This window comes from Arachis hypogaea, chromosome 15 (genome assembly GCF_003086295.3).
Source record: "Arachis hypogaea cultivar Tifrunner chromosome 15, arahy.Tifrunner.gnm2.J5K5, whole genome shotgun sequence".
Taxonomy (NCBI): domain Eukaryota; kingdom Viridiplantae; phylum Streptophyta; class Magnoliopsida; order Fabales; family Fabaceae; genus Arachis; species Arachis hypogaea.
Genome location: NC_092050.1, coordinates 9,825,779 through 9,851,447, shown reverse-complemented (window position 1 = coordinate 9,851,447; position 25,669 = coordinate 9,825,779). Strand labels below are relative to the sequence as shown.

The 25,669-nt window shown below is 33.4% G+C and overlaps 1 protein-coding gene and 1 long non-coding RNA gene across 2 annotated transcripts; both read left to right on the top strand.

Annotated features, from left to right (window-relative positions):
* Positions 1–4,817: 4,817 nt before the first annotated feature.
* Positions 4,818–5,725, top strand: LOC140179096 (protein MAIN-LIKE 2-like). Its single transcript, XM_072217709.1, has 2 exons — positions 4,818–4,886; positions 5,216–5,725. Exons 1-2 carry the CDS (start codon positions 4,818–4,820, stop codon positions 5,723–5,725), a joined length of 579 nt encoding a protein of 192 aa, XP_072073810.1.
* Positions 5,726–23,623: 17,898 nt separating this feature from the next.
* Positions 23,624–24,079, top strand: LOC140179468 (uncharacterized). The gene is made up of 3 exons (XR_011872940.1): positions 23,624–23,694; positions 23,765–23,858; positions 23,944–24,079. It is a non-coding gene; the product is annotated as an uncharacterized lncRNA (long non-coding RNA).
* The last annotated feature ends 1,590 nt before the right edge of the window (positions 24,080–25,669 follow it).

Below are 25,669 nucleotides of genomic sequence, written 5' to 3'. Positions count from 1 at the left end.
TTTTTTTAATTATTCTTTTTACTTTATTTTTAATTGTTTATTTTACTTTTACTTCTCATATATAGATTTATTATAATTCATCACAAGTTCTTTTTGAATTTAAGTAATTTTTTAAGTTATATTTTACCATTGATGCTTTTATTTTGTTTAGTGTATTTTTTTAGTCTGTGTTTAATATAATAATCTGTAAATATCTATTCTATTATATAAAAATTAAATTTCTGCACTTAATGATAAAACTGTCGTGGCATGTTTCTAATGGTGTTTTTTGATTTATTTTTTTAACTCATTAAATTCAATTTATTATAATAAATTAATTATATCAACTAATTAATTTAATTAATTATTTAAATATCATATAATATATTATAATTTCTATCAATCAATTAATTGTAATTCAAATTGAATGATTATTTTGTTACGAAATTATTATTTTCTAATCTATTTACGGGCAATACATATATTAATTATAATTGCAAATTAAGCTATTTTATATTAAATGACTTATATAATGATCATCTCATTTATTATCATAAATACTGAATTAAATAAGTCATTATTATTTTTGTTTTAGAATTAAATGATAATAAAACTAGAGATACTATTTTATTTGGCCTTTAGGATTTAATGGGTGTCACACTCAAATATAAATAGTGACTTTCAGATTTTGGTCTCTAACACATCAAAGCCACCTCCGTAACTCTTTTTCCATAAAAAGAATTGCGATTCAACTCTATCAAGAATACAGAAGGTTTTCAAAGAATAAGGGAATGGTTTGAATTTGCATGAATTCTAAATGTTCGAACTTACGATGTTGTTTCAGTTGGTTATCGTACGAGAATGACTATAATCTATACATGTCTAAGGACTAGAATAGATTAAATATTATTTAAGTAATTTATTTTTAATATTGGTATTTGATTAAATTAGTTTTAGAGAAATTTAAATTGTTGACTCAATTTATATATTACGACTATTCTTTTTGAATATATTATTTTTATATTTTTTAATATATTTTTTTTTAGATTTTTAAGTTTTTTTTTTTTCTTTGATATATGTATCACCTTTTTTTCTCATTTTATATTTCAGATTAGTAATGTAATTATTAAGAAAAAAACATTTAAAAAAAATATTAAAATATCACTATTTAAAAAAAAAGATATGTGAAAAAAGAAAAACAAAAAATTAGAACATCACTATTAGAAAAAAAACTGTTAATATGCATATGAATGGGTCAGGATTGAGGAATATATATGGATATAAAAAAAATTATTGCACGATTGTACAATAAAAAATAATCATATATATAAAACGAAATAATTATAACAAAAAATAATTAATATATGTGATTTAAATGTTTTTAACAATCGATAACATAGAATTTAACAAAATATAATTTAAATATTTTTTTATTTATTTATATGTATAGAATTATTTATGTATATGTATATATATTAAGAAAAACTACCGTAATATATATATATATATATATATATATATATATATATATTTAACAAAATTAATATATAAGGTTATGGAAAGTTCCATTTAAATTTGACAAGAACAAGACGACTTACATAGAAATGGTTCTCATGGATAATAAGGTAAGTTGATTATTTTTCATGATTCTTTCAAGTGATACTAGGTCCATTTTATAAATATTTTTGGTTTATATTTTAAGTTTATTTGATAAGTAAACCGTTGCAGAATCAAAGACAGTGCGGTTTTATAGATTTATAAGTACTAATAGCCTTTATATGTAATTTATTTTATAGTGTGATAATAGCCAATATATTTGTTGGTGGATTTAACTATTACTATATTATTTATGATCACATTCAGTATATATGTCTGATTTATTGAAGAAAGTAGATTATTAAAACCAATTAATAACTATTTTAGAGTTAATCCAATTAAAACTAGATTAAAATTAAAAAACAAACAATATATAATATGTTACTTTTTTAGTAATCAAATTATTATAATTTAAATTAATTTTAAAAAAATAATTTAAAATTATAATTTCAATCTTATCACGTACATGACACGAGTAATTACACTTGTTAGTCAAATAAAATAAGCTTTCAGATATTGAGGTTAGGTCTTGATTAGTATCTGAGATAAGACTCATAAAAAAGGACTTATCGATAAAAAAGATAGGATAGATCAACAAGACTTGTTCAAAGAAGAGAGGTTATCAAAAAGGAAAAAAATCAAAAATTAATGCACATGGGAAATATATTAGGATTTGATTGGTCAAAGAATTTTATAAATAATTAAAGATTGGAAGGAATAAGGAGTTAAAATTTGTTTTCAGAAAATACTCTCGTACATTCACATCTCCAACGATTTTCTGAGCATGCAAAAATCTTTTTTTTTTTTTTTTTAGAATTTCTTCTATGTCTTTTACATTTTTTTAAAATTTTTTGTAATTCTTACTTTTCCTACAAATTTACTTTCCCTTGTGTTTTGTCGATTTTTAGCAAAATCGATGGTGGTTCAATTCTAATGGTTTGGGAGCAAAACCTACTCCTCTTTTGTAGGTACCAGTTTTCTATAAGTGCATTAAAGCATCTTCGATTAGACGAATATTAAAATAACAAATAAATAAAAGTTTGTAAAAAGATAAAAGAAGTTAAAAACAAGCAATTTGAAAGGTAAAATTGACTGAAATCGAAAAGTTTGTGTTGAAATTTAAAGAAAATAGTAAAGATGCCTTCGACCGGGTCAAAGGGCTTTTGAAACTTAAATTGTTGCTTGAAACATAAATTTGACAAGAAAAGTAAAGTTTACAGAAAATGTAAATGGATTTTAAAAACAATGGAAGGAACCCTACAGAAATTGAACTCGAATGCAGACTCAGAAATTCGCTGGGGATGTAAGTGTGCTTGAGTGTATTTATGAAGAAAAGTTCCAACCTTTATTCGCTAAAACTTTCTAATATTTATAGCCTACTCGTTGTAACTGATTATTGATTACATGGTGTTGTCTTGAATGCGCACTACTTGATAACCGTTCCCACTTTTTTGTTAATGAAACGTTATCCATCAATTCCTCACGTGGTGAAAGCCTCCAACTTCTCCACTCACGTATACGTAACTGCTCGATCTGCTATTCGAACCACTATTCAATTTCTCCTTTCGAATACTTATCCGATCAGACTTCGTTCGATTTGGTAGAGTGCTTAAAATCAAATTCGTGTCGAGTACCTTCATCCGATGCCTGCACGTGCATCTTTTCGACAACCGTCAATCACCTCAATCGACCTCTTCACTATTTCGAACTAACTCACCTTAATCGAAAATATTTTTCGACTAACACTTTGCAAAGTCTTTGTTTTCTTCTTTTAACATTTCTGTATTGTCTAATTTAAAAGTTTTTTGACTTTTGTCAAAAGCATTTATTATTTTGATTTAATTTCAAGTCATTTACTCTGTTATGTAACTTTGATTTTAAATCATTTAAATTATGTAACATTTATATTTCAAGTTTTTTCTTTTCCTCTCTATTTGTCCAAATAAAAATGATCTTTAATGCATTTTCGAAAACTAATACCTACAAAAGAAGTGGGTTTCGTTTCGAGATCAATAGATATCGAACTAACCCAAATTTACAAAAAATCTGCATAACATACACACTCTAAGCTTGATACACTAGAGAGTGTATGAGGCTTAGAGTAGCTAGAAAGCTGTGCATAATAGCTTGAGAGATAATTAACTGAAACACTTTTTTATAATGGAAAGTTGTTGCTATTCTATTACTTCAGTTATATTATCTACTTTATTATTTATATCCCCAACCCCTCTCCCTGAGGCAAACTTAGAGTTCTAGGAGCATATATTTTGAGTTTGTGTTTGAATTTTTCAAATAAAGCAGTGGATGAAGGCTTTGTCAACGTTGGAAATTGAAAGGAATATGAACCACAAATAATTATTGTTTATAAGATCACGAACAAAATGTATGTCCACTTCAAAGTGTTTAGATCTACTATAAAGAACTAGATTTGCTGTGAATAATACTGCACTGAGGTTGTTGGTGAAATTTTTGGAGAAACATTCAACTCTAGAAGAAAATTGTTTAGCCAAATAATTGTGTTTGTAGTAGCATCAGTCAAACATCAAAATTCTGCTTTGGTTGAATAACGACTCACAACATTTTGGTTTTCGACTAAACCATAGGATAAGATTGCAGCCTAATCAGAATCTGCAAAGGCTAAAATTCTAAAATCGGTGTTTTTGGAGAAATGTAAACCATGAGTAATGCATCTTGACAACTATCATAAAACTTTTTAAGCATTCCAATGAGAGTGAACAAGATCTTGCAAAAATTGGACTTAATCAATTTACAGAATAAGTAATTTCTAAATGAGTTAACACAACATATTGTAAACCGCCAATGATTAATCTATGGGCAATTTACCATATTAAATAATATGAAAATCAATTTTACCAGAATGTACAAAATAGAAAATGGATATCAGAATGTATTTTTTCTCTAATCTATGTAAACCGCGACAGGAATTCCGCGGTTTACGAATACACGTAATTGGCTATAGGGGTATCGCGGATTACGTGCAACTAAAAATGAGCATAAACCGCGATAGAGGTGTCACAGTTTACGTGTTGGCATAGAATATAATGTGCATAAACCGCGAGAGGGGTGTAGCGGTTTATGCATTAGTATAAATACGCTGAAGGGGTCTCGCGGATTACATTTGTGCTGGAAGAAAAAGATTTCTAGAGAGAGAAGTAGTAGTTTTCTAGAGAGAGAAAAAGAGAGAGAAGTGGTTGAGTTGAGTTGAGATCGGAGCCGGAACCATGGCGGAGGCACGCATTCTATACAGGCTGAACGGCGTTGCGCACGTTGCTGGGAGCATAAACGAAGATGTTAGTTTGGTTATTTTTAGTTAATGTATGTTGTATAATATTTTTCGTATTTTTCGGTGTTTTGGTTATTTTTAGTTTCATAATTTTTAGGTAATTTATTTAAATTTAGATTTTATCATTTTAAATCATAAAATGTAGTATTTAAATTATTATTTTAATCGTTTATGTCTTTCATTGAATTTTGTGATTAGAAAATAGGAAGTGTATGTTACCAGTTTAAACTTTAAAATTGTAGTTATGTGGTTGATGACTATAAATTATTACGGTTGGATTTTTTATATGTTTGGTTTATTCTGTTACATGCTCCAGCCGACTAAGTGTATATATAGTGTGTAGAGGCAGCAGATCTGCATGATAGGATCGTTCCATACCTGGACAGGGCTGGTTTGTACCACCTGGTGAGGCTCAACGCCAGGTGGTTCTGGTTGGACGAGCCCTTAGTTAGTGCTTTCATTGAGAGGTGGCATCCTGAGACGCATACCTTTCATATGCCCTTTGGAGAGTGCACTGTCACGCTGCAGGATGTAGCATACCAGTTGGGACTGCCCGTGGATGGTTTACCGGTATCCGGGTGCCTTACTGATTTTGAGAAGTTTATGGAAGAAGGCAAACCGGCGTTGGAGTGGTTTGAGGAACTGTTTGGCGAGCTTCTACCACAGAATAAGGTGAAGCAGTATACAGTTGACTTCACCTGGTTTCATGAGAGGTTTAGGGTGCTGCCAGATAATGCTACGGAGGAGACCGTACGCATATATGCACGGGCTTATATTATGATGCTGCTTTCCACTCAGTTGTTCGGTGACAAGAGTGAAAACCGGATTCATATACAGTGGTTGTAAGAACAGCAACTAATTAACCTCATAATTAGATAATTTATTTGCCCAAATTAGGTTCCGAATAATTAGAGTGAGAATTAGGGGATTTAAATATGATTTTTTGGACTCAGTAGGTCTTTCTGAGTCAGAAAATGTATTTTCGGCGAAAAACCGAGAGAAACTGCGAACCGACAGTTGAACTGGTTGAATCGGTTCAAGTCTGCCCGGTACTACGCAAAAAAAGTGAAAGCAGTAAAAAACCTTAGAAAAATATTAGAAGTCGAAAACCGGGCATTAATTTTAAAGGTTTGGCCCGAAGTTGGGCCAAACGGGCTAAAAACGCTAACGGGTTGGACCGGACCCAATTTGGCCCAAGCCCAACATATATAAGTGCTTTAAGTGAACCCACTTCAGCACAAAACACTTAAAACACAACACCACACCGCTGAATGAGAAAGGGAAGAAGAAATCCCCATGAGCACTATTCATTCCTAACTTCTCAAGCTCATATCTTGAGCTACGGAGCTTCGATCGCCGCACCGTTTGCGGCCACACGTTCCTTGTGGAGAGCTCTATAAAACCCACCTAAGAAATAGGTAAGAAAAGCTCGAATTCCTCTCAGTTTTTCTCTTCAAAATTTTGAGTTTTAGAATTTTTGGATTAAGTAAAATTTTATGATTTTGAGTGTTTAGGTACACTCTAATCCTTGCTTAGCATTGGATTTTGGCTTCCAAAGCTGTTGCAAAAGGTAAGAGGCATTGAACTCTTGTGAAATTTTATTTATGATGAGCCCTAGGTTGATTTGTGATGATTTGTGTGTATATAGCTTGATTATTGTGAGTTTGGAAGCTTTTGGAACTTGTTGATGCTTGTTGGAGTTGAATTGGAGGCTTGTTTGTGAATTGAAAGCATAGATTGTGCTCAATTTTGGGGTTAAGGGCATATCAGAAATCGGCCAAGGTATGGTTTCGGTTTCCTCTATGTAGTATATAATATTCATGGACACTTAGCCTAGTGACCCATAGGATAGGTTTGAATTTAAATGATTGTTGAGTTGTTGAATGATGATGTATGATGATTTATGATGATTGATGATAATATGATGATGATGAATGATTATGTGAATTGAAAAGTGAATGGTAATGATATATTTGATGTTGAGATTGATGAAATGGTAAGGTGGTTGGAAAATATGAATGAAGATTGATTATAATGTGATACCTTTGATGTTGAGGTTGAGAATGATGAAAGGTAAAGGAAAAAGTAGTAAGAATAGTACAATATGTTATACATGGTAGATTTTGATGAGAAATGGAGTTTGGAATGGTTTCATTTGGTTTTGGTTGGTTTGAGTTGTGAAATTGGGAAATTTGGTAAATTTGTGAACTTTTGGTAAAAGTTGGTTTTTTGGTGAACTTCGTCTGATCATAATTTATGCCTCAATTTTTAAAATTAGTTGAAATTTATTTGAAATTAAATCTTATTGAAAACTCTTCAAATCGATATAAAGTTTGCAAAATTTGAAATTTTTAAGAGGAAGTTATGATCATTCAAAGATTGGTGTCAAAATCTGAAATTCTGCAAAGTTACAGAATTTTGAGATTTCTGATATGTGCGCACACACCTCTGCGAAATTTTAAAACTGTGCGCACGCACAGACTCGTGCACATACACACGCAGAGGAAGGCAATCTGTTTAGAGCGCTAACACAGCTTATGTGCGCATATACCCAAAGAAGAATTACAACCTGTGCGCACGCACAGCCCTGTGCGCACGCACAAGTTGGGATGGGCAGTATGTTGAGGGCGCTAGCACAGCTTGTGCGAGCGAACAGACCTTGTAAAATTTGGTACCTGTGCGTACACATACCTCTATGCGTACGCACACTTTTAAAGTCTTCCTAGGCGTGCACGCGCACCCCCTGTGCGTACGCACACGCGCTGCTTCTCAATTTTAAATTTTGTTTTCAACTATTTCACCTTCCCAATAAGATTGTAAGATTCTATGACACTATTTTAAGACTTTTGGGCTTAATTTTGGGTATGAGAACATGGGAAAGAACCTAAGAGATTTAGTTGATGTTATTTTGAAAAATTAGAAAACGGATGCTTAGGTTTCTGGTGTACTGAGGATGTGTTTGATGGCGTATAAGGAATGATTAATATGTGAATTGATAACTGATAAACTGTTGAGTTTGGAACTGAAATGTGAATTCACAGTAGTTGAGATGAGTCGAGGACTCGGAATGAAAATGTTGATTTACAGTGGTTGAGATGAGTCGATGACTCGAATGTGCAATGATGAGTCATTGATGTATTGAAAATATTTTCTGAAAAACTACTGAACTACTGTTTTATAATGAGAAATGATGAGACGCTATGCGCCCGGCAGGGACGGCAGTTGGACCCCGCCTATCGAGGTAGCGGCGGCGGCGTAAGGACGATGGTTAAATCCCGCTTACGTTGAGATGTGAGGTCCGTGGCAAGAGTATGCCGCTCGCATCCCTTCGGATCAATAGAGTGTGAAGGCACAAAACCCTGGACAGTGATCCGAGCACTATATCTCGGGGGTTCCCAATTATGATTCCGAAGGGCGACATCTCCATGGAGGTGTGTCGGGTTAGCAGTTGAACCAACAATGTGATATCACAGCCAATAGGATAGGCATTGATCATGTGCATTTTCTATCTGTTTGTTTGCTTTGCCGACTTGTAATTGTATGCCTAATTGAATAACATGCCTATTTGCTTACTTGACTTATTTGCCTTATATGCTTCTACTTGTGTTTTACTTGCATTGTAATTAATTGTGATTTCTACTATGATTGAGGAGTTTCAGAAGGCGGTGGCGATGGGATTTATATATTATGCTTTACTGTTTTTAGTTATGCCTTAGGATTGAATCTTGTGATGGATATGAAGTTTAGGATTGCCTTTGGCGTCCCGGGGTCTTATGTCCTACATCACTGGGCACTGTTACCATATTGAGACCTCCGGTTCTCATACCATATTTCTGTTATGTTTTTTAGATGCAGGTTGCAACCCACCTTGGTGAGTTGTTTGGATGGTGACAGAAGCGGAGGATCATAATACTTTTTGGAGTCTTTTTTATGCATTTTGTTATATATCTCTCACTTTTGTATTTTGTTTTGCCTAGAGGCTTGTATTGAGAGAGAAAAACTTGTATAAGCTGATTTTACTGTCTGGTTTCTTTATAGTCTGTATATAGCTAGCCGGCTTAAACTCCGCGAGTCGTGGCTAGATTATTATGATATTATGCTACTATCTTTTGTTATATTATATCTATATCTTGTGCTTTAAGTTAGAAGCTTCGTTAGTACGTTTTGCGCTTTTCAAATCCTGTTTTTGAGCTATATCCTTTATCGGGCTTCTAGATTATATTAATCCTTTCTATATATTATATGTATGAGCTTAGAACTGTCGTAACCTTTGCTTAACCTTTGCTTTACGACGCGAGGTAAAGCTTAGGCTAATTAGGGTGTTACAGTGGTTGCCCTTTGTGGCGAGGCTTGATGACATGGGCAGTTATAGCTGGGGGTCGGCAGCGTTGGCCTAGCTATATCGATGCATGTGTCGGGTGGCCAACAGAAACGTGACGAACCTAGCAGGCCCCCTGCAACTACTGCAGTCATGGATTTTCTGGAGGTTTCCTATCCTCAGGCCACGAGGCTTTGACACATACTCTTTCCTATTGGCATCTAGGTATACATATTTGTACAGTTATGCTTGAGACTATGACTTTTTTTGTTACGGTACTACATGTTAACTTTGTATAACGTCTTTTACGTTTAGGTGGGCCACCTACTTGCCTTTATCCGACCACAAGGAGGAGAGAGTCATCCAGTGTCGCCTAGCGTTGGACCGATTAGGCGATCGAGATGTAAGTTTATTCAAATTGATTCAATTTTTATGTAGTACTTAACTATATATTTGTTAGTTAATGGACTAATTAATATATTCTGTCAACATCTATAGATTGTTTGGGAGCCTTATGCTTCGCTCGACGTGATGGCTGTTGTTCATCCATATATTCTCACAGAGGAGAACAGTCGGTTATGGCGTGCATGTACTTGCTTGATATACTTCGTCGTCATTGAGTGGCACCAGGTGGATAGGGTGATGCCACAGCTGGGTGGCGTTCAGCACGAGCCTGAGCCGGCCTTGAATATTAATTGGCCCCATGCCAAGGATGGGAGGGGTGGGGACAGATGGTTCCCGAGCTACTACCAGGTATGGCATCCTAGTTGGCAGAACAGGTTCGATGCTGTCCTAAGTATCCCCCAGGTGCCTGATCCCGGGCCGTTCGTAGACTTTCTGCAATGGTGGTACAGCGTGGCTTTTAGGTTTCTGTCATCAGATTCCTTGATTGCCGATCCTAGGGCAGAGGAGATCTCACAGGATGTTATTCAGAGAGGGTCGTCACATGCTCCTTCTAGGGTACCCATGCCAGACGTGCTAGACAACAGGCGCGTCGAGCGGCGACGATGCGTGGGTACCAGGGCTACAGACCGGGAGTGGCGATGGCTGGATGACATGATTTAGGATGACAGATCCGGTGGCGATGGAGTCGGACATGCCGATCACCGTGTCCAGCTTGGCCGTCCTCAGTGTCGGGGTGGTTCAATAAGGGGCACATCTGCTTGTCCTGGTGATAGACTCGTTGAGCATGTAGGGGCGGAGACACAGGAGGTTCCTCTTACACATGTTTCGAGCTCCCAGATATACCATGACATCCATGGCCCGATGTATGATGACCTGGCGGTTCCGACTTTCACGATGGATATAGACCACATGGTTGGGAGTTCACAGTTCTATTCTGACTTTGCAGCAGGATCAGGTGCCTGAGACCCAGCCCCAGATGGATGTAGCGCAGGGGTACCGCCCAGATATAGATGATATGCAGCGGTACCAGCTGCAGATGTCTGACGCTCATGGATTCCAGCCCCAGCTATATGTAGACCTGAATGAGCCTGCTGGCAATCCGTATGATAGTTGGTTGGGCATGGGAGGGACGTCTACATCTGCATATGGCGTAGGCATGCTGGTCGATCCTCCAACACAGCAGCGCCAGAGGCCCGCCAGAGTGAGACGAGCCGCCCGATGTGGTACAAGGTCGCATCTACTGGCCACATTTGGACATGACTCTGACGACGAGGATGAAGACAGGCAGGAGCCGTAGCTTACTATTTTATGGTTTCATTGATGATACCTATGTATGTCAGATTTACCATGTACTTTTGTATTATATGTGTTTATACTTAGTTTATTTCCATTGAATTAGGTGTATGTAACGTATGTTTTTTTGTTAACCACACACTTTGTTTTATGTTTATATAAATTGTTTAGTAATGCATAAACCGCTACACCCCTCTCGCGATTTATGCACATTCTACGCCAACACGTAAACCGCGACACCTCTGTCGCGGTTTTTGTCGCGGTTTATGCTCATTTTTAGTTGCACGTAATCTGCGACACCCCTATAGCGGATTACGTGTATTTGTAAACCGCGGGACCCCTGTCGCGGTTTACATAGATTAGGAAAAAAATGCATTTTGGTATCCATTTTTCATTTTGTGCATTCTGGTAAAATTGGTTTCCATATTATTTAATATGGTAAATTGCCCTTAATCTATACAAGGTTGAATTTTCAAATTTGTTTGTTCCTTGTGAAGTAAGTTTGATGTTGTTGATCATGGGGATAGAAATAGATTTGCAATTCTGCATTCCAGTTCCAGCTCTAAATAAGAGGTGTCTAAGGCTGTGTTTGTTTTTTAGAATAGAACAAAATAAGACACTAAGAACAAGACACAAAGGATAGAGACACAAAATTTTGTATTCTTATATTCTTTTTTGTGATAAACTAGAACAAACTATAAAAAACTAATTTATTCTTTTTTTTTCATCCAAAAAATTTAAGGAAAAAAATATAATTATAAAAAATTAACAAGAATAATAAAAAAATGAAAATTAAATTATGTATTATTGTCTCTATGTCCGTCCTATTAGGATGGATACAAAATACAATAATTCAATATTTTTAGACATAATATCTTTATCTATGTCTCATCTGTCAAATACGGTTTTATATCTTTATATCTCTATCTCAGTATCTCATTTCTCTAAACAAATGCAGCCTAACATATTTTGATTAATATACAAATTATGAGAAGTTCTATGAAATTCAAGCCCTAAAAAGTAATTCACACTTCCAAGGTCCTTTAAAGCAAAAAGAGAGTTAAAATGAGTTATCAAATCACTAATAGCATAATCATTATCTCAGTTATTAAGATATCATCCACATAAGATAAAATATAAATAGTAAATTATGAATTAAATCTAGTAAAGAGAGATGGATCTGATTTGGTACTTATAAACCCGAATCTAGAGAGAGTAGAGGAAAGCTTATTATACCAAGTTTTGAGAACATGTTTGATTATATTTCATAAATGATTCTATTTAACTTACACACTAATGTAAAATCCGATGAAGAGAAACCAAAATATTGTTGCATAAAAAACGTTTCATCCAAGTCTCCATTTAGAAAAGTATGGTTGAAATCAAACTGCTTTAAAGTCAACCTTTCACCAATGCTATACATCTATAAAGCACAGATATTTCACTGAGTTGTTGTGTCTGTGTGTCAAATACATTTCGGACATAATACTCGTTCGACATGCGTGTCTATCGTGTTCAACTATGTCTTAATAAAAAAAAAATTTCGAACACATTTGAACACACCTAAATATCATCACGTGTCCAGCCTTATTCTTAACATGTATTTTTGAAATAAATTTATAAATATATTATTATTTATTAAAATAAAAAATATTTTAAATATTTTATATAATTAAAATAAAATATTAAAAATAATTAAAAAATTAATTTATATTTTAATATCAATAAAATATTAAAATATCATTACAGTTTATTTAAAAAAAATTTATAAATTATATATGTGTACCTATGTTTTATAAAATTCTAAAATTTACGTGTCAGCATATTTTCTATCGTATCGTATCGATATCCGTATCATCTGTCATATCGTATCCATATCCGCATCAGTAACCGTGCATCATAATTATAGACAAAGCAGTAGTTCTAATTATTGCTAGCTTAGTTAAAACAAGACTAAAGATTTATGCATAATCAACACCGACCCTCTTATTGATAACAACAGTTAACCACTTTATTTTTTATGATAACAACAGTTAACCTCTTATTTTTAATTTGGGATTTGTTCGGATTATATAATTTTGATTTTTAAATTTAATTTTAAACAAATTAATTTTTAAGACTTTTGAATTTTTATTTTATGTATTAAAAAGAGAATGTTCAAAATATTTTTCAATTTATGTAAAAAAAACAGAAAAAAAAATATTAATTTCAATAGATATCTAATTGAATTGAAAACTGAAAAGGCAATTAAAAATAAATATACTTTTATTATTATTAATTATTCATTAATGTAAATGAATTTATAAGAATTTTTTAAAATAATTTTATTTTTTGAACATTTATACTCTCAAATTATGCGCTAATATATATTAATTTCATACGAAGATATATATATATATTCACCTATCTTTTTTGTGTAAATATCAAAGTGCCGAAATGGTGCAACGCATGTTCATATATGTAAGAACTATATGTCAACGAGTAATTAATAATTTAACATACATCATTTTATGGAAGGATTTGAATTTTTAAAATTTTAAATTTTGTTTTAATTTTTAAAGTATAATCTTTTACTATTTATTTTATAGATAAAATAAAAAAAATTTATAAAAAACAAAATATTTAAAAATAAAAGATTATACTTTATTTTTTCAAATAAAAATCTAACATTTAGAGAATCCAAATTTTTTATCAAATGAGTTATACATTTGTCTTCATAGTTATGCTCATCAATTAGAACATCGTCGCTGACTCGCTGCGGTCTATTCCATTCTGATAAACAAATGAAAGAAAATATTGACTTTTGTGGCCGTTGATAAGTAAACACCGTCGGTCGAGTTCGAGAGTGGTTTCATATATTTTCGGAGAGTAGATTTTCAAATGAAATAGAGGAAAAATAAATACTTGATAATGAAATAGCATAATTTGTCCAACGAAAATGTCATACTTTTGTGACTTTTGTTAATACTTAAATTGAATTTGATTAATTTTAAGAATATTTTATTTATTTTTTTTATTAATTTATAACTATGATTCTGATAGTTTTTTGTTTTTTAACCTTGAAAAGAGAGTTGAATTATGATTGTTTTAGATTTTTACTTTTTTTTTATGGAAGTGCAATGAAAGTGATTTATGCAAAGATTTTTTCTTTTTGTCATAAGAGAGAGAAGAGAATTCACATAATCATATATCATGAGGTTTATTTTCGGTCTTCATCGTAATCTATAGTAAAATTTTTACTATAACTGAATTAATAATAGTTATCAATTCTAAGCATTAAATTCTAATTCATATAGAACTCAAAAGCTCAAATTAAGTTCAATATTTTTTTTTAACAAGAGATTTCAATATAATAAAGTGAAGTAATAGAAACTAAATAAAATTTATCATAAATTATTTTTAATATTGCCATCAATAATTAAAAAGATTCACATGACTTTATTCCTTGTAGTTAAGAAAGAATTTGCAGGCCAATGAGTAATAGCTCAAATGGCATAGTCTCCCCATACTCAATTAAGAGGTTGCCGGTTCGAGTCTTCTATTTTTTGTATAAAAAAAAAAAGAATTTGCAGATTATCACCTCCAAACATATTTTTTTGTTTTGAAATATTCTTCTATTTTTTTTTATCCAAATACGATAAATAATCACAAAAAAACACATCAACTATTTCTTATACTCTTCCTTCTTATTATTATGAACTCTTATCTAACTCTCAAAGTATTCTTTTAACGTGTCTGAAACGGACTATAACCTACCAAAATCAGATAACTATACATATCACACCTGTCAAATAAAATCGCAACTAAAAAATAAATGGTGAATATATTCAATCCTTCTTACATAATACGTAGATTTTCCTAATTTATAATTTCTATATTCTATTCCGTTTTTCTTTTATATTCATTCTACCTATCAATACAATAAACTAAACAAACAATTCCATATATTATTGGTGGAACTAAATTCTCCAAATAGTTTTAGTAAAACTGTAAATTGTAACGTCTTTGAAAAGTATTTTCGCTTGCAATACCTGCACAAATGAATTAGAAAAAATACACATTTTCTATCAAACTTTTACCGGACTGTATCTTCTTTGTCATATGCGAGTTTAATTGGCTTTAACGTATTATGCAACTAATTCACTAGTTTCAACTCCTATTGGTATAACTCTCGCATCCATTGATTGGAAATTTCAAATCACTCTAACCTATCCCAAAACCTACAATTTCTTATGATAGAGTTTCTTTGGCTCGAAACTGAAAAGAATATCAAAAACCGATTTTTAAAAGAACCATTTTATAGCCACACATCCTTCCAAAAATAAGTTATTCTTCTATCACCTATCTTTATAGACAACTAAATAATCATTTTGTTTTTCACATATTGCTTCTTAATCTATAATTGATAGATATTTTTTTATAAATCTCTTTCTAATATGAATTGTCTGATAATATCTCATTGAATTTTAAATTGTTACAAAAACAAATAATTTTTATTCATAGCAAATACTCTTCCTTTAAAAAATTTTACCACCACTTAAACAAAAATATTGTGTTATGAATTATCATATTTTTCACTCTTAAACCACCTAATTTTTTAGAATCTGCACTACTTCCTACCTAACTAAACTTAATAAACTTCTAATTATTTATTTAATTTAGGAAAGAGAAATTGCATAAACTATACATAAATTTATATCTTAGAATCATCACTAAATTTAAACAAAGTTTAGAATCTAAATATTAATCCAGCTTAAAAAAAACAACGTGAACTCAAGTTTATTCCTTCAAAAAATACCATTAAAAAAATAAAGCTATGATTTTTTTCTATAATCTATCTTTTTTACATTTTTTTATTCTTAATTTTTTTTATGATTTCTCATATAAGTATAATATATATCAGTTTATTACATTACAAATAGAGATAGAGTAAAATATATATATATATATATATATATATATATATATACTATGTGATCATAATAAAAAAAAGAAACTTGTATGTTGTATTTGCTCTTTTTTTTTTTGAAGTTTATCCTTAAAAATTATCAATTATATAATGATGGTCAATATTTAAAATTCAATTTCTTTCCTCTTTAATTTCAGATTCATTGCTGTCATAATCATTCATTCATTTGACCGTTTGTAACAATTGAAAAATCTTCCAAATTGATTTTGCTTAGCTTGGTCCTTTCATATATGACTATTAGGATGGCAAAAGACGCGGAGATTTTTTTGGGGACCGATTCGAATGGAAATTTGACTGTGAAAAAATTTTTTTTTTGGGTGGAGATAAGGATGGGAGATAAAAAAATTTTAAGATAGGAGTGAGGATTCGAGTGGAGATCTCCTTTCTGTTTCTGCTAATTTTTGAAATTCATAAATTTATTAAATTGTCTTTAATAATTTATTTTTTATATTTGTTTTTTAGTCATTTCACACACATACATTATATAACTTTTCTTCAATTCAAAGATCCTTAACGTTGTCTATGCCATCACTTTTACCGCGTCGTGCTCTTTATTTGCAGCGTTTCTTTTCGTAATTCTGCCGTTATGTCTATTCTCCTCTCTGTTGTCGCATTTTTCACCTCGTCCACTGCTCTATCCTCTGGTTCGCCGTTGTATCCCCATTGCGTTATTTCGAAAGAAGTCACCATCTTGTCGCTTATACTTTTTATATAAAATCTTTTTTTTATAGGATGGATACTTGCAGCTCTATTCATATGTAAATTAATAATTAATTAAAACTATCAAATAAATAGAGAATATAATGATAAAATTGTGAAAGAATAGGAAAAGAAAAGATGAAGAACTTTTATTAATTGTTGATTGATTGAATTGAATTGTAAATTTTGAAGGTAAAACTAAATATATATATATATATATAGAGAGAGCATTGGCTTAAGAAAGATAAAAGCAAATAAAGATAAGATAAGAACAACTAAAGATAAGATAAAGAAAAGATAAGATAAGTTAATAAAGACTAAAATTGTAATTGAATTTATGTATTTTGTTGGGCTGAATTTGTGGACCACGAGACTTCTTTATTATTGTCATGGGCTAAGGTGGAAGAGTAGTTTAATACGCCCCGCAAGCTGGTGGCTGGAAGATGTCAATAATCCACAGCTTGGATAAGTTCCGATGAAATTGTTGAGCGTCTGACGTGGTGACGTGAAGGAAGATGCGTGCGACAGAGCTTGAGTTGCCGGCGGCAAAAATATAAAAGGAGATGCTGTGCTTGAGTAGCGATCTTAAAAAAAATGAAAAAAATAAGCGCATAGAACGTAATAAGATTGATCTTTAGAGGGCGCGTATGGCGCAATAAGAGTGGTCTTTAGAGGGCGCATAGAGCGCAATAAAAGAGGGTGCATAGAGCACAATAAGAGTGCAGATGAAACTGCTAAAACAGATGTAGATTGAACTTGCTGAAATAGAATGCAGACATGACTGTTGAAACAGAATACAGACGAAACTCTCGGAAGAAGGTGTAGATGAAACTGCCAGAAGAAGGCGCAGACAGGCCATAGTGACTATTCCATGAATGATAGTTGTTTCCTGTTAGAATAGGTGTAACCAAGACTGATGTTGGATTTTTACTTGGATGGATGTAATAAAGATTGGTTGCTGAGCTAAATTAAAAGATTGATTATTCATCGTGGGAGGAGGTTGAAAAAGAAGTAGGGTGATTTCTCATCAGAAACATGATAGCTTATGTATCCTCTTCAAGGAGGATACCAAGGCTCTGATACCATGATAAAATTGTGAAATAATAAGAAAAGAAGAGAGAAAGAATATTATACTTTGTATTTTTTGATTGATTGAATTGAATTGTAAATTTTGAAGGTGAAACTAAATATATATAGAGCATTGGTTTAAGAAAGATAAAATCAAATAAAGATAATATAAGAACAACTAAAGATAAGATAAAGAAAAGATAAGCTAAGATAATAAAGACTAAAATTATAATTGAATTTATGTATTCTGTTGGGCTGAATTTGTGGGCCACGAGACTTCTTTATTGTTGTCATGGGCTAAGGTGGAAGAGTAGTTTAATACGCCCCCGCAAGCTGGTGGATGGAAGATGTCAATAATCCACAACTTGCATAAGTTCCAATGAAATTGTTGAGCGTCTGACGTGGTGACGCGGAGGAAGATGCGTGCGGCGGAGCTTGAGCTGCCGGCGGAAAAAATATAAAAGGAGATGCTGTGCTTGAGCAACGATCTTAAAAAAATGAAAAAAATAAGCGCGTAGATCGTAATAAGATTGATCTTTAGAGGGCGCGTAAGGCGCAATAAGAGTGATCTTTAGAGGGCGCATAGAACGCAATAAAAGAGGACGCGTAAAGCGCAATAAGAGTGCATATGGAACTGCTAAAACAGATGTAGATTGAACTTGCTGAAATAGAATGCAGACATGACTGCTGAAACAGAATGCAGACGAAATTCTCAGAAGAAGGTGCAGATGAAACTGCCGGAAGAAGTCGCAGACAAGCCATAGTGACTATTCCATGAATGATAGTTGTTTCCTGTTAGAACAGGTGTAACCAAGACTGATGTTGGATTTTTACTTGGATGGATGTAATAGAGATTGATTGCTGAGCTAAATTAAAAGATTGATTATTCATCGTGGGAGGAGTTTGAAAAAGAAGTAGGGTGATTTCTCATCGGAAAGATGATAGCTTATGTATCCTCTTCAAGGAGGATACTAAGGTTCTGATACCATGATAAAATTGTGAAATAATAAGAAAAAAAGAGAGAAAGAATATTATACTTTGTATTTCTTGATTGATTGAATTGAATTGTAAATTTTGAAGGTAAAACTAAATATATATAGAGCATTAGTTTAAGAAAGATAAAAGTAAATAAAGATAAGATAAGAACAACTAAAGATAAGATAAAGAAAAGATAAGATAAGATAATAAAGACTAAAATTGTAATTGAATTTATGTATTCTGTTGGGTTGAATTTGTGGGCCACGAGACTTCTTTATTGTTGTCATGGGCTAAGGTGGAAGAGTAGTTTAATACGTCCCTCCAAGCTGGTGGATGGAAGATGTAGCATATCACCTTTTTCGGCTTTTCCTCTTTCTTTAGCTTAGGGCAATCAGATTTGAAGTACCTAGTCTCCTTGCAGTTGTAGCATATCACCTTGCTGGAATCTTTCCTTGGTTTTCTTGAACCGCTTCCTTTGTTTCTTTCCTAGAGCTTCACCATTTTTCTGAATTTTTTCGCAAACAAAACAAATTTATTTTCAGAAGAATAATCACTGGATTCATCATCCAGGGGGTTAGCAACAGATGTGAGAGCTATTCCTTTTCTTTTAGTATCTTTTTTCAAATATGTATTTTCAAATGTAAGTAAGTTTCCTCTCAAATCATCATATGTCATGGAATCAAGACCACTACTCTCAGATATCACAATAGGTTTAGTTTTCCACTCTTTAGTGAGACTTCTCAAAATTCTCCTCACAAGCACAGATTCAGAATATGTGATTTTCATAGCATCCAAGCCAGTGATGATGACATTGAATCTTTCGAACAACTCATTTATAGATTCTCCTTCCTTTATTGAGAACATTTCATATTCTCTATTTAGTATGTCTATTCTGGTCTTCTTTACTAGGGTTGTGCCTTCATGAGTGACTTGTAATTTGTTCCATATTTTCTTTGCTGTTGTGCATCTTGATACCTGTCGGTATTCCTGATTGCACAATTAAGCAAGTTGACAGCTTTGGCATTGAGCTCCATCTTCTTTCTGTCTTCTTCGGTCCAACTAGCCTCACCCTTGAGAGAGACCACACCATCAGCTCTAGTGGTGGTTGGGAATTAAGGACCTTCTAGGATTATTTTCCAGAGTCTATAGTCAACTGATTGGACAAAAATCTTCATTCTTTCCTTCCAATAAGTGTAGTTCTTCCCATTAAAGAGAGGAGGTCTATTGCTTGACTGCCCTTTTGTCAGAGTGTAGGCCACCAGGTTTGAGCCACTGTTTTCTGCCATCAGGATCTTTTCTTTAAGCTGCAAAGCTTGATCTCTTTGAGACCAAGCTCTGATACCAAATGATGGTTTGTCAGGTGCTAAGAGAAGGGGGGTTGAATCTTAGCCCCCTTTTTGCTGAGTAAATCTTGCTGCCCTTTTAAAACGCTTCAGGAGATACTTCTACTTTTTGTCTCGTCACTAGTCAAGAGACATTTTCTTTTTGTCTCGTAACCAATTAGGAGATATTTTTCAATTTTGTCTCCTACGAACAGAATCAAAAATTGAGTAGATGAGAGAGAGAATCACACCCAGAAGTATCTTGGTTCACCTGCTAAGTGTAATGCAACCTACATCCAGTCTCCATCACAACAATGACGAAATTTTACTATAATCAAACAGATTACAGACACCAATTCTCCCTAGGAACTACCCTTCCTATCTGGGACAAGTCCATAATCTATCCCCAATCCTGAACTTGACTTGGTCACCTACCAAGCTTTCAACTGCTAAGTGCTAACCCAACTTGCAAGGAGATTCCCACAGAATTATGATACACAACACAGATGTACAAAGGACCTCTAGGACATCTATGGCTTTTTCTTTTAATTTTGTATACTCTTCCTTTTTTCGCTCTATGTCTTTTTCATACAAACCTCACTGTTTGCCTTTTTCTATAATACTCAAGACAGACAAAACTAAACAGAAAAATACAACATAAAACACATTGAAGGAGAAGAACTTCTGTTAACTTGGGTAACTATGAGAACTCTGTGCTTTCCACTCTTTTCTCCTTGTCTCAAGCCTTGGCTGTTCACCCTTATTATAGAAGGGGAAGCCTCTAAGGTTGAAACGGTTGAACCAAGCTAAAGTTCTTCTTCTTCAACACAAAATCGGTTCGGCCAGAGAGAGAACCGAATGTAAAATCCAACATGCAATTACCTCTGCTTCATCCCTTCTCACCAAGTTTCATCAATCTGGGCCTTCCATCTTGACTTGCTCCCCAAGAAGGATTTCTGGTCCTTGATGAGTCCTTGATGCTTGACAGCTCCTCCTGCTCCACTTTTTCTTCCTCCTTCACGTAACTTTTCTAGCTACCTTCTATGATGGGTGACCGCAAAGTAGAGACGAGCCATGCTTCAGAGATCTTCTTCTCTGACCGAGTTGGATCTCTTCCATTTTCAGGTATGGAGAGCTTGAGACTTCCTCACCACTTCTTACCATTAGTGGCAAAGATCTCAGCCACTCCAAGCCTTGGATCTTCTTCTAGCTAAGGCCATCATCACCTTAGCCCTTTTCTTGCTTCTAGCTTCTCTGTAAATTTTACTGATAGTTTGCTTCATCCATCTTTTCCTGCTTGACATGACCGAAAGAGAGAGGAGAGAGAACAGAGAAAAGCTTGCAATGTAATTAAAGATGAAAATGAAAATGAGTTATGTTTACATTACCCATGCCTAGTAGGGTGTAAAGCATTGATAGCAATCAAATCAATTTGATCTTTCTCTCTCATGTTACCAAGGCATGCATTAAATTCAAGTTGATCAAAATTTGAATTCCATAACCCAAGTGAATGGGTAACCGAACCAAATCAAGCATTTCCCCTTTCTTTCTTGTTTTCAATTCAGACCAAGCTAGTTGGTCTTGCACCAAGATTTTATTTTTGGGCTTGTTTACTAAAATTTTGGCCCAATTAACAAAATAACTCAGCCACACAATTTTAAACAATTTTATACAAGGCTGAATCTATATATGGACTTTGATTTGCTTTTGAGTCCAATAACCAAAATCTGCATAATAACAAAATTATTAATTAACACATGTGAGTTAAATTTAACTTAATAATTTTGTAATTAAATATTTTAATAATATTTGATCATCATCAAATTAATTTGGAGTTTTCAAACTTATCAAATTCTATAATAGAAATAATTAAACAAAATAATAAAAAAATTATGAAGTAGTAAATTTTATTTTTATATATAATCATTGATTGGTATCTTATTTTTAGTGTATATATAATATGATTAATATAAAAATACAATTTTATAGCAACAACTACTTATTGAACAAACAAACAAAATAAGTATGCACTTCTTGAGAGGCATGCTGAGAGAAAACAAAATAGTTGTATTTCTACTTTTTTAAAGGTAGGTTGACACAAAATATCTAAGATCTACATTTTTGACTTTCTGTAATTGCAATTTAAAATTGTCTAATAATTTTAGTTGTAATTGTAGAAATAATATTTCTAAAAAGGTCAATAAATAGATTCTTATAAATGTGAGACAATCTTAATTTTTTAAGAACAAAAATATTATAATTGTTTTATTTATATGTTTTGTGTTGTTTTATAAATCACATAATAATATCTTTTCTTAGCTTTATCATAAAAATAATTTTTTTTGAGACAGGATCATAAAAGCAAATCTATAATACATAATTATAGATATACATCGTGTTAATTATACATAATTGAAATTCGGGCCTGCTACACATACAAGTATCCAAGCATCCAAGTTGGCCCAGCCCAAATCGAAGACACGCGCATAAGGAAGCATAACATGGCGCGTCAAAATCACGCGCTCAACACAAACGGTTACGTATGGCAGACTCTTCCACTTCCTCCACTTCTTCCACTTCTCAAAACGCTTCGAAACCAAGGAAACGCTCCCATTTTCGAGCAAAAATCAAAGTTCAAAATATACAAATCGTTGTTCGAAACCTCCATCAAAACAACATCAAACTCTCCGTGAAGAATCTGAAGAGAAAACGAAGCAAATACACTCAACGTAAGTTCATCAAGATTACTGTATATTTTAGTTTTCTTCTACGTCGTTCTTCTAGGGTTTACTGTGCTATTATTCTTGCTTCTTTGTCACACTGTTCTAAGTTCTACGTCATTCTTCTAAGTTCTACGTCGTTCTACATTCTTGTTCTAAGTTCTCTTGCTACTGTTGTTGATTTTTGGGGCTTTATTCCGTAGATTGGGGGTTGAATACTGTTTGAACTTGTAATGTGACTTGATATTGATGCATGTTTGAGTGATATCTCACTGATATATATGAATGTATCTGAATAATATCTATCTCACTGTTATCAATGGGTGTATCTGACTCTTACATATGGGTGTATCTTACTCTTATCAATGGGTGTATCTGACTCATATATGCGTGTATCTTACTGATATCTGAATTAATTTGATATTGAAGCATGTTTGAGTGATAACTGACTGATATATATGGATTTATATGAATAATATCAATGGGTGTATCTCCCTGTTAACAATGAGTGTATCGGATTCTTACATATGGGTGTATCTTACTGTTATTAGACCTTGTAATGTTGCTTGATATTGAAACATGTTTGACTGATATCTGACTGATATATATGAATGTATCTGAATAATTTCAATGGGTGTATCTCACTGTTATCAATGGGTGTATCTGATTCTTACATATGGGTGTATCTTACTGTTACTAATGGGAGTATATTTGTGTGTATTTTTTGTTTCAGACAAAATGGCAGCAAGAAACCAAACGAAAGACCTTAAGTGTGCCACACATCTCCTGAGTGATAAGTTCACAAAATGTCTTCTTTACTTTAATAGATAGGTCTATTTCGTTAGTTGTGATGGGTGTATATTGTCCATTCAGTTGGATGTATCTTGTCCATTCATTCGGGTGTATTACTGATTTGTTTTCGTATTTAAGGGATACGTATTTTCAAGATTGATAACATATGCCGGTGGGAAACCTCTTCAGAAAGGGGAGAGGGAGAAGGAAATTAAATCACCATATGTTAAAATATCAGGCCAAAAAACAAGGTATAAATTTGTGAGTCTGATCATTAAACGTTTGTAAATGAGATTTGTAATTTATTTTCTTCGTTTTCAGCTATGACTGCGCTGTGTACGTTATGAAGTGGATGGAGATAATTGAGCCGGAAAACATCAAAAAGGGGAAGTATCAATGGGATAATTGGCCACAGGTAACTGTCTTTAGAACCATATAACTCTGTATTACTTTACTGAATTAATATTGCTGTTTAAACAAAATATACTTTTTTATTGTAGGAGGAGGTGGACCACTATAGAGTGGAGTACGCATCCCGGATACTATTCAGTGAGATGAATACACAGAGAGATCAGGCAATTAGAGAGAGTAGTGCTATAAGGCTGTCGAAGCCATCCTCTATATTATTAAGTCCGTTTTGTCAGATTAATTCTGCTGATATAGAAACTGGGTAATCCAACTGCTTGGTAGTTTGTAAATTGAACAAATGATGTAAATATTTGCCATTTATCTACAACTTCTATTCCATGTATATTTTTTCCCATAGTTAAACTATCTGTGCTGGTAAACTGTCTGTGATGTATTCAAAAGCTGTATTACAGGTGGTAAAATATGAAGGAAAAAAAAACACAAATTATAAACTGCTACACCCAACGCAAGTCTAATAATACACCCAAGGTTGTATTAAATATACACCCAAACTGTCTGCGCTGTATTCAAAATGTATGAATTACATGTACTAAAATATGAAGAAAAATATCAAATCAAATATAAACCCATAACCTGAAAATTTTTACAGCTTTTGTTTTATATATATCTATATATGTGTCTATATCTAAATTGTGAATTAACGAAAATACACCCAAAATAACAGTGCTTTTACACCCATATTCTGTAAAATTATACACCCAACGAGTTATCCCCTGCTGCTGGTACCCTGAACTGATAACTCATAACGTGTCCTTGATATTCGCTGCAATTTGAATGCGCCGTTGATGCAGCATCAAACAGGTTTATCTGAAATATAACACACACACATTACCTAAACTATTAACGAGAAAAATAAACTCAATCGCCACAAATTTAAAGAACATTACTTTCACCTCGCTTAAAACTTTCGTCTTCTTCTTCTTTGTGGCATTTGCGATCTGTTTCTCCAGCTTTGAACCTAGCCTGTTTTTTGGACGTCCTCTTGTTCGAATCCTTGGCGGGCTTTGAAGCTCGTTAACGGATTCCAAGTTGGCGTCTTCGTGGGGTAAAGAAGATGTCCCCTTCCTTTTGGCTTTTAATGCTTCCATCTCGGCCATGACGTTATCGTACGCGCGGTGCAGAATTGCAGTCAGCTCCTCCGATTCGGAGGCAAATTCGCATATATTTTGCGAACGAAAAACCAATTGGTCGAACCTCTTGCTTCTTGGCTCCATTAGTGGCTCGTCGTGGCTGCTCTTGATGTGTGTGTGTCACCTCTTTACCTTCTTGCTCCATCGTTCCAGTATGTATCTCGGTGACACTTGGCTTACTTGTTCGAAGCTTAACACGCTTAGTGCGTGACGGCACAGTATCCCTCTCGACTCGAATAATAAGCAATGGCATTTTACCTCGGCTGCAACCGAGTCATAAGTAACCACGAACTTGTTGAATATTGAGCTGGAAACTTGTTCTCCGACTTCGTATACTGAATAGCCTAGAGCGGAATTCTATAGTCTGGTGATGCAATTCGCCTTTCCTCTGAATTGCGCTTGGACTTCCCTAAACTTTGCGTGAGTGTACGCATCTTGAAACTGAGCTTCAATGCAGGATTTGGTTGCACACGGTATGACCGTATGAAAATCTGCAGCATCTGATTCTCTCTCTGCTTGCTCCCTGCTTCCGAGGCAATTATCGTATTGTTTGACGAACTGAATAAGCGAGCTGTTCCGGGTGATATACTTGTTAAAAAATGAATGCATGCTCTCGCTCCTTTGTGTGCTTCTCATCCCTGCCCAGAAATGGTGATCCAGATAGATA

Excerpts from the sequence above, each read along its gene's own strand:
- LOC140179096 (XM_072217709.1), top strand. The coding sequence starts at position 4,818 with ATGGCGGAGGCACGCATTCTATACAGGCTGAACGGCGTTGCGCACGTT. Across the intron at positions 4,887-5,215 it reads CTGGGAGCATAAACGAAGAT|TGTGTAGAGGCAGCAGATCT; the intron begins GTTAGTTTGGTT and ends GTGTATATATAG.